Below are 13,268 nucleotides of genomic sequence, written 5' to 3'. Positions count from 1 at the left end.
TTTACATGGTAAGAAGATTAACGTTCATATACTTTATATGTAAGTATGATTAGAAAGATGTCAAATATTGCATTATGGAGAAGGTACTTGTCTAACCACTGGTAACCATGGAGACAATACCCCACCGTCATGTTCATGTAGCCTAGCATACGGAGAAAAACTGGTTAGCGTCACGTCTTCTGTACGTTTTTAATGTCGCTCCGGTGTAAAAGTAAACGTTGTTTATGACATAGTGACAAAAATAATGCGGTGTGAATTCAGGTAAAATCGGTAATTTGATTAACACGACATGAGGGAGGAAGTATGGATTGGTTTGTAAGCTAGCCATGTCAAGCTTCTGTAAATACCGCTGTTTATAACCCTCAAAGGTGTGTTATGCTCAAAGACAAATAGCTTGACTCAAACAAGTAGGAGCGATGAGTAAAGGGACAAAAACAACGTGGGAAAATCACTTCAGTCGATCAGTTCAATTCTGCCTTTCCTCACTTCCGACGTCCATCATGGCGCCGCGAACGATTATGTGACGTAGTTGCAAAGGGCCAGTAACAAATATTAGTTTCACTTTTTAAAATCAAATAAGTGAAATAAATGATGATTTTAACTAACTGAGATGTAGCTGCAATGAGGAAAGTAAAATCCAGGTATGATGTGAGAAAAGTTTTTTTTCCTTTATCACGTCTCTTCCAGCTGCATTACAGTATGTGATGTGTGCTTATGGGCTGATGGCAGAATCATTTGTTATTAGCGTGAATATGCAATCTAGAACTGGTCTCCTTGACAACTGAGAGGACATCTGTCATCTCCATATGGAGAGACAGACAGAAACTCTGAAAGGCAAAATGATTGCTTTCTGTTGCAAATAAATTAAACTACTAAGCATTTCAACACAATGCCACACATTGAATTGTAGTGATTTTAAAAGCAAATACGTGGAAGGTAAATAGATCCTCTTACTCGGGTGTAATTTAATCAAAATAGCAACAGTATTTATTTTACTATGAACTGTATTTTTTTTAATTCAAGTAGTAGTTCCAATTATTTCAGTGGCAAATAAAGTTGATTGAAGACTGATGAGATGGAAGTGATATTACCCTGAATCTTTTCTAAATATCGTCAGGATTTTCAGACTAAACAGTTGTAACATTTTACTACGACTCATTACAAATGTAATTGAACAGAGAGATTGCTTTCGGTCTCATCTGGTAGTTAATATGAACGGCACGCACATATTTCCACTCGTACTTGACAAATTCCCTCAGAGCCAAATGGTTCCAACACATGGAGCTCCAACAACAGATGATTCACACACACACAAAAACGGGATGGTTTATCTTTTTCAAATTCCTCTCTTGCGTTTCGATACAGAAACTTTCGCAGGAAGTTTGATTCTTTTATCCGACAGTCGTTCGTTTTCCAGCTGTTGGGGGCACAAAGTCAGGGAGCCTCAAACTGTAGAGGGGTCGGCACTAAAAACTCATTACATGGACGATCAATACTGCACACACTTGAGAGCCGAGTGTGTGACTGGTCCCCCAGCACACACACACACACACGCCCACGCGCTCTCTCTCTTTCTTGTGTGTTTCATCACCCAGTGGCGATGGTGACAGATGACTTTTGTCAGCCTGAAATGTGTTACCATGGTAACCATTAGGTTATATTTTGGTATCCTACAGCAGGGGAGCCCAGCTGACACACACACAGACACACACGCAAGCAAACACACTTAAACTGGAGATGGTCAGAATAAAATGCTACAGCTCAGTATTTCAGCAAATTACAGCACACTATTTGGGCTTAAATAACTCCACAAGAAAATAACATTTTCTTAAGTAATAAGAAAGGATTAAAATAAATAAATAACTTCCTCCAAACTGATTCACTTTGAGTTTTGGAGTCGCTGATTCCTCAATGATGCTATGCTAATTGTAATTGGCAGTAATATATAAATACATGTCTAAATTCACATTTCTGTTTGTTCTATTTAATTTTATGAATGATCATTCAAGAATTTATTCATACACCACAATTTAGAAATATCTTTACACAGTTGTTCTAACTTTCACTGCTAATTTTCTTTCTTTATTCGCTGATTAAGACACAAGCTTTTAATCCAGACATAGATCTAGAATTTACTGCAACATTTTAAAGTAGTCTTAATTAACGTTGCTGCAGGCTTTTTGGAAATTATATATATTTTTAGAAGTTTTTATTTGGGTTGCTTTTCACAAATTGTCTACTTTCATTTGTCTAAAAAAGAGCAATTTTCTTTCAGTTCATAAAGGCGTGAATGATTCACAAACTTTCAGCAATATAGAGGCTTCTCTGGGAATGAACCAGTGTTTTCTATATTTAAGACAGCTTTGGAAACAAGAAGTATTTTATCTGTACTTGTACCCCAGTACAAAACCCCCCAATCAATTTTAACTAACTTAATAAAATCTATTTTTTTTAAAAATCACACATTAAGACACAAAATTGTATTTTTAGTACTAATGAGGTGACTCCAGAAGAGCTAATTGCTAAAAATGTGTCATAAATTAATCAAATCATAATTAGAAAATCAACATGTGATCTACATCAGGATTTTTCGTATTTTAAGTTTAAAATAGTTAGCCTCCAATTCCTGTTCTAATCTGACACGCAGTGTGGTCATCCACTTCAAGAGTCAACATATTTTACACTCAGATGATATTCGTGATTGTAACAATTGATTATCTGAGATACTATTTTACTCAAACGTATACCTATGAAGAGTAAAATCAGACAAAATGATGACCTTAAGAGATCTCTTAATTTTTCCCAGAGCTGTATTTTTAATGTTTTATCCCTATTTAATGACAGGTAATGTTTTAAGTGTTGAATTCAACCTTTTCTGAGTTTTAAGGGAAAAATAACATGGCAGAGAAAGAGAAGCCATCGTGATACCTTTCCGAGGCCGGGCGTATCTTTGATCTTGTTTGCTGCTCGAAGAAGACAAGGTGGAGCAGGTGGAGGCATCGTCACCAAAGCAGAGCTGAAGTTAGTCGGGAACAGATGAGGGTCGCAGGACGAGGACGGAGATGATGTCAGAGGGGCTGCAACCGTGGTGGTCTTCTGTTTCTTCTTCTTCGATGTCAAGTTCAACTTTTGAGCAGCTCTGAGGGAGAGAAGCAGTTACCTCCATTAAATGATTAGAATACTGGGTTAAAATCAGACGTAAGAACTCACTGAATTTTATCTAAAAAACTTACATTTCAACATCGGACAACACAGGTTTTATAATGGCAAAGGGGTAATATTAGTTTGTGTACAAGTTTGATTTTTGTTGTGTAGTTTCTCTAATTGACTGTCAGAATTATGCATATAAGCTTAAATGGTCACATACACCACAACTGTTTTCTATTATAAATTTAATATATTGGTTCATCTTCCCTTCACCTGAAAACCTTCATTACGACGCTTTAGAAATCTTACCGTCTTTGTACTCTGCAGTGGTTTTGGGGCATTGAATGTTTAATGCACACTACAGAGTACAAAGACAGAAAGATGCTATTTTATTCCTTGCACCAACTGTAACTACTTTCACATCCAGCTGCTCTATCACAAATTGAACACAATGAAAGTCCACTAAAACAGCTGCAGCAGGGCTTCCTGCACGGCTCTGCTTTAACCCACATATTTAATTTAGAGAACATGTAAGGAGAGGAAGAAAGAGTGAGAGACCTTCTGCCCTGATACACTCTCTGTCAAGAAGCTGTATTCTCACACCATTGGCTTTCAATTAACTGCAGCAAGTTTCAGAAATGAGAGTGAGGGAGAGAGTCAGCAAAAGGAGAGTGGGAGAGGAAGGGAGATGCGAGTCAAGTGACCCGTGTTACGATGAAGCACTTCACCATTTGACTGGCTCTCCCTGGAGATTTGTGTGTGTGGATCCCTGTGTGTGTGTGTGTGTGTGTGTGTGCGTGTGTGTGTGTGTGTGTGTGTGTGTGTGTGGATCCCTGTGTGTGTGTGACTGCACACAGCGTGAAACAAACCTCCATGAGAAGACCACTAATTGGGATTTTTTGAGGGTGCAGACTAAGCTTATGCGCTTGAAATGCGATCAAAGGCAATTACAGGTTTGTATTATGTTGGTGAAATGTTCAAAACCTCCCCATGCATCATGTGAAGAAATTTATTGAAACCTTTTTGTCTGCTGCAGGATTGTATTGAAATCGGTTTACATGCTTTGTCGAATCACGGGAGTTTTTAACGCATTAGTGAATTTATTTTCTCTATTCTGCGTTTCATTAATATTGTATGTGATTTCTGTGCTATCAATGAAATAAGGGGGTGCTGCAGTGCTGCTGATGGTTGCAGTAAGAGGCGTGACAATGATGGATTTGTTCACTCTGCTGCATGGGATTCCTGCTTGTAACCTGCATGCATTTTCTTTTTTTCACTCTCACTACAAAAATGCTTAGCTGGGACTGTTCACAGCTAAACAAAAAAAATAATATATTATTCTTCTTACAGTTTTCTTCTGGTAGGAAACATTTGGGTTTCAGTTTCTGAAACGTTTTCTCTTCCTCAGTGATTCAATCTATGGATAAATTTAAGTAGCAAACACTCAAACAATAGCTGGTAATTGGTGGTGTGGGATTTGGTTAAGTGGATCTTTTTCAAACTAACCGTAAAGTGAACTGTAGTTGTTTTACATCACTCAGCTCGATCAAATCATCAGCTCCTCTCTGCCTTTTCTGTCCTTCGTTCCTTCTTGGGCTCCACCATCCTGAAACCCTTGGTTTCATTCTCTCACTCATTATTTTTCCTCTCCATCCTTTCCACTTCTTCGCTGCCCTCCATATATCCACTCATCCTTTCTGAAGAGCATCGATTTCCTTCAGCACCGACCGCCTCTTCTCCCCTCGTAGACTTCAGGTATCTGTCTCTTGTTAGAAAGCATCAGAGGTCGGCTGGTAACAAGACGTTGCTTTGTTTTCTTCCTCCTCGCCGGCAAACATAAACAGCTCTGCTGATTGATGGCTGGTATCTCCTGGCTGTGCTGTTGGTTCAGTGGTTAATTACTTTCTGTTTAGCAGGCCATCAATGGAAGAAGATGTGAGAGGAGACAGAGAGTGATGGTGGACATGAGGACGGGAGCTTTTGTGTCGCATTAGGTCAGAATGGCTGTTTAGCATGGACAGAAGACTGACTTTACTGATATTATCTACTGACATGGACATGTGGCTAAAGAAATGACCACATTTTGTTGGAAATGATGGGGATTACTGTTGTAGCTGACTGATATGGTTCTGTAAATTACAGGTTAATTCAAAGGCGTGAGAGGATTCTGGATATTTCTAAAACAGAATTGCATTTGCAAGACTTTGTAAGGATAAGAATATTTAGCTAATGGATTGATTGCAAGATCAGTGATTACATTGATGATCCCACTGATAGAAATGAGTTGTTTTGAGTAAAATCAATTCTGATTCCCTGCTGTTTCTACAAGAAAAAAGCAAATGCTTCCTGAATAATTAAAAAACGGGAAAAAAAACTATAAATACGTCAACTGGATTCTCTCCAAAGTAAGAAAAAAAATCTTTCATGGTCGAATTTGGACTTTCAACAGAAAATGTTACATTACAGTACACACTTTTGGAAAAATGGTTTCAGTGGAGGAAACTTTTTTGAGTTTGTCCTTCTTCTTCGAGGTTCTGTCATTGCCGTTCCTCTCTCAGCTTGATGTGCCAGTAGCCCACATTTAGTCATTTGGCTTTAATTTTGGCGGGCCCACTTCCCGTGTTGCCCCAAAATCTCCAACTTCTTTAAAGCCGTCTCCACTGTGATTGCGGTGTGCTCTGATTGGTGTTTGCAAACTCAATTACCTGAATTTGTGGCGCTGCTAACATTGGGAGTCTGCCATTGATAATGGTTCTGTCTGCTTGAAAAACTCCAATTTCTGATTCAGTTCAGGTATTTGTGTGGGTGTTTCCTCACTGTTCATTACCCCATAACAGATTGGATAGAAGTAAAAACTTCACCAAGTGAAGTCGGTTAGTTTGGAGGTAAAGTGGGAAAGTGAAACAACAAAAGGCACAATGATTGAGGCTAGATTAAGCAAAAGTGCAACATTTATTTGCATGCTGTGTGGCAGTAAAATGGCTTTTCTTGGTTGTGTGAGCAAAAATCAAAACAAATGTATACTTCATCTGATCAGATGACTTCTCCTTTTTTTTGTCCCATCTGGCTGGATCATCAATCCACCAATTTGACGGGTGGCTAATTTGTTTTCATCTATCACTAGCGGAAACCGTTTTCCTTAAATAACACAAAAAAATGTCAGCAAGAATTGTAAAGGGTCAGAAAAAGGGACAGCAGCCCACATATCTCTGCCATCCTCCATCTAAAATTACACCTTCCCAATTCACCAACTCACTTGGGGCCAATTCATTTACTCAGCTGCCTCATGCAGCACACACACAGCCAGCCAAATCCCCGTAGATCCGATCCTCGGAGCATGCAGTTAAAAAAATTCCTGCGCTGATAGAAACTCCCTCCCCCTTGTGAGTAAGAGCATGCCCACACCGCAGCAAGTCTCTATCCCAGTGTCCCCAGAGGGCCGCTGCGGCTCGGCGAAGATGTAGAGCTGCTGTGCAAGTGTGACATATTCCACAGACAGATCACCACTAATGAAAGATATTACTCAGATATGCATTAGTGTGGAGGTAAAGGAAAGGTCAGTGTGGGAACAAAGAAGGTGTGGGTGAAAGAGAGGACAGAACAATGGGAGAGGAGGAGAGCAATTAAATGAAAGCAGGAGAGCTGCATGCTGAGGAGAAAACAAGAAAAGGAGACAGACAGGGGAGGCAGAGGAGAAATAAAGGAAGACAGGGGATCAGGTGAGAGGACATGGAGTGGACACAGGGATTTGGCAGTGTGCAGACAGCGAGCCCAGCGAAGATTGTGTTTGTGTCTGGATGCAGCCCACGTCTAAGAGTGAAGACCGAGACCTGCATGGGATTCACCAGCTCTGCAAGGCTGATTTTACTGACTGTAAGCACAGGCTAATAGACAAGTTCACAAACATTCCCGCATCATCCCACCCAAAAATAAAAATACAACAGAGTGCATGCTTTCCCAACTAAAACATAAAATCTTACAATGACAAAAGGGAGAGAAAACAAGCACAACAGACACACATGAGTAGATCTGAACTGGTTCAAGATTTTATTTTACGGTGATAGGAATTAAATCCGTAACATTTTTCTTTACAGTTTGTAGTGTTTACATCCATTTCTCTGGTTACTTAGAGAGTTAAGTAGCACTCTAGCATTTTGCAAGCTGTCTCATCTGTTTAATCATCAAATGAGGGGCTTTCTATCTCAAACTAGGCCTGGAGACAAATCAATAACTCTATATATATATATATATATATATCAATATCAATAAAAACTATCTGATAGGATTTTCAATAATTTCACTGAACCCCGATCCAGAACCGCACAGCATTCTGGGGGATGTAGGCAGAGGAAAGACTTTAGCCGCTCAACCTCTCAAAGCAGCTAAGCAAGATTGGTGAAATCAAACAACTTTCTTGCTCTTTGGTTACCTAGCAACAACTTGTGGAGTAAGTTGTGGTTACCTAGCAACAACCTGTTGAGTAACTGGCGGAGCAGCAGTTTGAGGTTTACCTCCGTGCTTTAAAACTGTTTAAAAATAAAAAGAGGAAATTGTGGATGAAATGTGAAAGGTTATGCCACTAGTTTGGCAGTATTTTAGATATTAAAAAAATACTCAATAATTATCAACTGAAATGAAACCCTTATATTGCGACACATTTTTCAGCCTTACCTTCCATTTTGTCTTTTGCAAAAAGACAAAATGCAGTGTTTGGAAATTTGTGTTGCTCATAATCACTTCTGCATCAATAGATTTTAACAGCAGTAGTTGCATTCCTGTACTTTTAAACGAAAACAGTCAGATTGCTTTATACAGTTTTTAATTCATTAAACTGTGCTATCTTTGACCATACAGTCAGACTCTTATACCACTGCATGTCCGTAAAACTCTGGACACTGTAATGGGAGTCCACGTGTCTAAGCAATCTGAGTTTGTTTTTTTTTTAAGCTCTTACAGCTGGATGTTTTTTATAATGTAAACCAGATGTGTGTGTTTGTGTAAAACAGCCTTTGATATTTGACAGCTCAGGGGGCTGTAGAGAGGAAAGATCAAGAGTGTGTGTTTAAGAGTGTCCTTGTGTAATTTGGACCTCTGACAGACAACATTATGTCTGCTACGCTGAAGCGCAGCAGATGAATATATCAGACAAATGCATCTAATTATGTGAGGATGAACAGCAGAGAAGAGGTGTGAAAGCAACAAAGGGAAACCATCAGTATCATTTAAAATGTGATTTGAAGCAGTTCATTAGTTATGACGGACCAGCGATCCTTCAGATACAGTGAATGAATAATTCACTTGTTCATTTTGAGTGTGCCATGTTTTTCATCCGTGTTACGTTTGTTATCTCGCTAAGCTTTTTTCTAGACTAATAATTACTTTTACCAAGAAATCATTGTCTAATTTTGTTTTTTATTGTTTTAATTAAACTTTTGTTTTTCCAGACTGACTGACGTTTGACATATGAACCTTTGGTGGATTCAGTCTGGTAGATTTAGGTCTGGAGTGTCTCACTGTACCTGGCGAAGAAGGAGGCAGCTGCAGAAGTGGCAGTCGGTGCCGAGGTGGTTACAGCCGGCGTGTTGGAGGGAGAGTTTGTGTGTGACGGAGAGTTTGCGCGCGCAGGAGAGTGAGAGTTGTAGCGGTTCAGGGCCGCTTCAGTCCCTCCTTCTCTTGAGGCGTCAGAGATCATCTGGGAAATCTGAAACAAAGAAAAGGAGATTCTTAATGCTTCACAAAAACGAGAGCCGTTTACAGAGAAAAACAAAAAATTTAAAGGTAAATTACCTTTAAATATGTCCAATCTACATTGACAAATCCTCCTGTTCTTTATTTTTGTTTCTAGGAAAGAAGTTAATCTGTCTGTGAACATTTGAACACCTCAGTAAAAACCTCTCCCTTTAATACAGTGTGTGTTATTAATAGTTGACTGACAGTAGATACCCTATGTATTGATCAGCAGTTTGTTAGTTCCAGATGAAACAAAACAAAAAAAATCACAGCACCCTCCTGGTTCGTCTCATATGACCCTTTGTTTAGTTTGCAACGGATTTTAAAACACACAGAAAGTTGTATTAAAACATATGCAACGCAATAACCAGGTACACGTGACAGTATCATCAGCTATGTCTGAAAAATTAAGAAGAATGAAAAACTGCGGTGATCCACAACCCAGATCTCCGGGAATCATCCTGCATGTTTAAATACATCCCCGTCCATCACAACTGAGTCAAATGATGCATTCAGTGTCTGCACAAAAGCCTGTTAATGACCCATTCATTTAAATCTAATGTATGCCAACAGAGAGACATCTAAAACATACAGGATATGGGTCACTTTGGACCGGGGTTAAGAACCTCTATAGTAGTACACTTTGCACTGACGACTAAACAGAAAATTCTTTCTGCTAATGATGAATTGGTTGTCAAAGTTTTGCCAAATTAAAGTATATTTTCACTAAGAAACATAAATCCAGGTTCCCTTTATTGGTCGTACTCCCTTCCAAAGCCATTTGAAAGTAAGAAACATAAGTCTTTCTGCAGGACGTGTTTTTAAATGTACCTGTGTAGGATTAATATAAAATACTGCCAAAGGATCTTCAGACTGAAGTAATAAATGCCTCTCTTCCCGACTACATGTCCACACACACACACACACACACACACACACACACACTGAATAACGTGCTACTTCTCTCGTGTGTTCAGGTGAATCATTTATGTCACAGGTGTGGGTTATTGATAACTACTCTTTATGGTCTGTCTAATACCAGACAGCAGAGCACCTGAATTATACCCAAATACTTCAGTGGAGGAACTCTCTGGAGTGGGTTGTGTGTCTTTGTTTGTGTCCTTGTGTGGCTCAGTGTCTGCACTTCTCTACATTGGTGCGTAAATCAGCTCAGCTTGACGTATATTTACTGCCGAGGCTCCTGGGGTCGACGCAGGCTGCCCACTGCTTGATAGATGGCCTGTTGTAAATAAAATCCCTGTGCAGTTTGTATACAAATACAACTTGTTTGTGGTTTTACTATATTCAAATACTCACACTGTAAAAGCATTTAGTTGTGTCTACTGTCTTCTGCTCGTTAAGTCAAATAAATTTGACAAGTTTCAGATTTTGAACCTAAATGTTTGAGTTTGTGAAAGATAAACTTACAGTAGTAGGTTGTGTTAACTTTTTATTAAGAGTCGAATAAACTACAGGTTTTAGGTTAGCACTTAAAAAACTGAAAGAAGAAAACGACAGGAGTGGGAACTATTTCCCAGAATGCTTAGCAGCTTCTTTTGTATCCTGAGATGGAAGTGTGTTACATTGTTTTGACTCTGGTGTTAAGTTTGCAAAGCTTGAGGATAATGTCTTGTTCACTCTAAATGTTTTTAGCAGAATTCATTGTGATGTTTAATAAAATTTGTCAGATCTGAAATTTTGTTCATGCAATTTGAAACAATAATTTAAATATATTTAAAGTTAAATAAGCAGTCATTTTAACTTGATTTTGTGAGTGAAAACAGTAGCAAAATGTGGCTCTTTAACCAGGTGAGGACAGTTTTTATTTGCGTGATGTGAAGTAAATATTTGCTTCAAATTGCAGCATTAAGTTAAAACTCTTAATTCTAGATTAATGACCTTAAAACAATGTTTAGTCAACATGTCTCTTGTTGTTAAATCAACTTCATGAACTTTAATTTCTGAGTTAAAACCAAAACAATTTTCTTGTTAAAACGAAGCCGTGAAATCTAAAATAATTGATTGGTTCTGTACAAAAAAACTGGCAAACTATTTAAACTGCATGCAGGTTTCTGCCTGAGAAGCCATGGTAATAATCATCTGGCTTTTCATGCCCAAAATTATTCATAAACCTGCCAGATTTAGATTTAAGATTATTTCCATCCAGCAAAGAAGTTTGTTTGTGATGGAAATGGTATTTCTAAACAGTTCATAAAATACTGTAAAATGACTGGCAGCTAAAAAAAATTAAAAACTAGCATGCAAAAACTTATTTAGAACCTTCCCAATAATCAGTGGAAAAACCTTTAGGGGTCAAAGCAATAAAACCCTTCTAATAATTCCAGTTGGGGTTTTTTTTTCTTGTACCGTAACCATTTATTTTTGGTGTTAATCTGCAACTCTCTCCACAGACTATATTAGATTCAGGTCTGGACTCTGACTTATTAGTTCCAATCAGTAGAAAAATATTGGTCCAATTAAAATTTTACTTTAAATCTAAAACGTCCGGAGTATGAATACGTCAGGGTCTTGGTGGATTTAACTTTTCTTAATACACCAGCTGAAAAGTTTCCTATTACTGCTTTACATTTGTAATTTTCACCACATGACAGTAGATTAAAGATTAAACCAGAATAAATTACTAAATAAATGAATCTCCACTCAGAAATTCAACATAGAACATCCTTAATATGACGCAAGCTGATGTGTTACTGAGCTACAATGTTTATCCTGCATTCCCCCTGGACTAATCTGGATACAGTGTGGCTCCGCAGAAATACAGATTATATGGGTTTTTCTGGTTGCAATCTGAAGAAGACATTATAACCACAATGGGAGCTTAGAGAGAGAGAGGAGTTAAACACATTGATGCTTTAAGCTAAATGTAAATTGATACACAGTACTCTGTGCAGCAGCTGCAGTCATTGAGCAAATGATTTGATTCAGGCGTTTTGAAGGAATGCATCCAAAAGTTGTATTAAAATGTATCAGACCACTTTACTAAAGAATGAGAAGACATTTTACAAGATTTCTAAATATTAGACAAAAATTTACCTTTTAATCAAGTATATTAGGTTGTAAACATATGTTTGTTTTTCATGAGATGTAAAAATCTGTTTTATTTTGGAAATAAATTATTTATCAGCTGTTTCTCTCATTCATCATGTCCAGGATCAGTCCTGGACACGATGTAAGATTTTTATGTGTACATGGGTTATGTTATGAATAATTATATAAAATAAGAATAAGTTAGCACTGAGCCGGTCATTGGCAATGACTGATGCGTTTTATATTTGGTTGTCGGCATTGAAAGTTTATATGGCTCCTTTTTAAGAGTACATTTAAAACATTCGAGTCCAACTTAAGGCCCTAATCAAGTTGTTCTCATGATGGGAAAACCTTCCAGATATTTATTTAATTAAACTTTTTTTTTGCAAGTGGAACAAATTCCTAGTCTTCCTGCAACCCAGATTTGTTTCCAGGCTACACATTTAACAAATCAAAGTTTCCATGGTTAAGATTTTAGTATTTTAGAGGTTTTTCAGCTTTTCTTAATTTGTTAATTATTTTTCAGGTTTAACCTTAAGTCTTATTTTCTTGACAGGCCTACTGAAACAATTAGAAATGGATATAGTGAAATACAGAAGGAAGTAAATAAAAATTAATTGCTTCAATATATTGGTATTAATATTGATATCAGTTCACACATAATTTTGAGTCAGATCAATCAATCCATACCAAATTTGGCAAAAATCAACTTTATTGATGTTAAACAATTAGATATTTAGATTTGATTACATTTTAGTAAAGCCGATGGGGTTGTTTATTTTTTGTTTTATAAAGTACAGTTCCTGATTTATTGCTATTTTCATTTGGAAGAGACACAATGAGGGCAAAAGGATAAAACATGTCTTATTATCCAGTCAACAAAATACCAAATCAAAGAAAAAATCCGAATCAATACGTATTTTTCTTTCTTTACAATTATACTTGATCCATTTTTTCTCATCTCTGCAAAAAATTAGAGCCACGACTTTAATCATTTTTTGTTTCCTTTTATGAAACCAGATGAGCAAATGATGAACTAAGTAAATTAGCCGAGTAAGCACAGGATGCAAATTTAATTAACCTTACATTATTTCTGTATTGACTCAAATCTACCAAAGCAAATGTTTTCAGACTGTTGGACTGAAAACACTTACACAGATTAATTAGTTTAATCTTAATAGTTTGTTTTGTCAGGGTAATCTGTTGACATTAGAAACTTAATCAGCAGAATGCAAACCATTGCATTTTGTCTTAATGCTGTATATCATTTATGTCCAGTGCAAATTGTTTAAAGATTTATCTAGAATACTACAAGAAACTTTGAATTCAGACTAAAAGACACT

The 13,268-nt window shown here is 37.4% G+C and overlaps 1 protein-coding gene across 1 annotated transcript in view; it reads right to left on the bottom strand.

The window, feature by feature from the left end:
* The window catches only part of LOC106950486 (kinesin-like protein KIF26B), an 88,913-nt gene that overhangs the window by 38,291 nt on the left and 37,354 nt on the right, over positions 1 to 13,268 (bottom strand). The window contains exons 4-5 of the mRNA XM_015037386.1: positions 8,667 to 8,848; positions 2,929 to 3,139 (exon numbers count right to left, since the gene is read on the bottom strand). Coding sequence (XP_014892872.1) covers positions 2,929 to 3,139; positions 8,667 to 8,848 — 393 coding nt within the window. The remainder of the gene's footprint in view (positions 1 to 2,928; positions 3,140 to 8,666; positions 8,849 to 13,268) is intronic.

This window comes from Poecilia latipinna, unplaced genomic scaffold (assembly GCF_001443285.1).
Source record: "Poecilia latipinna isolate Pla-1442-1.1 unplaced genomic scaffold, P_latipinna-1.0 Scaffold402, whole genome shotgun sequence".
NCBI classification, from domain to species: domain Eukaryota; kingdom Metazoa; phylum Chordata; class Actinopteri; order Cyprinodontiformes; family Poeciliidae; genus Poecilia; species Poecilia latipinna.
This window is presented reverse-complemented; position numbering and strand designations above follow the sequence as displayed.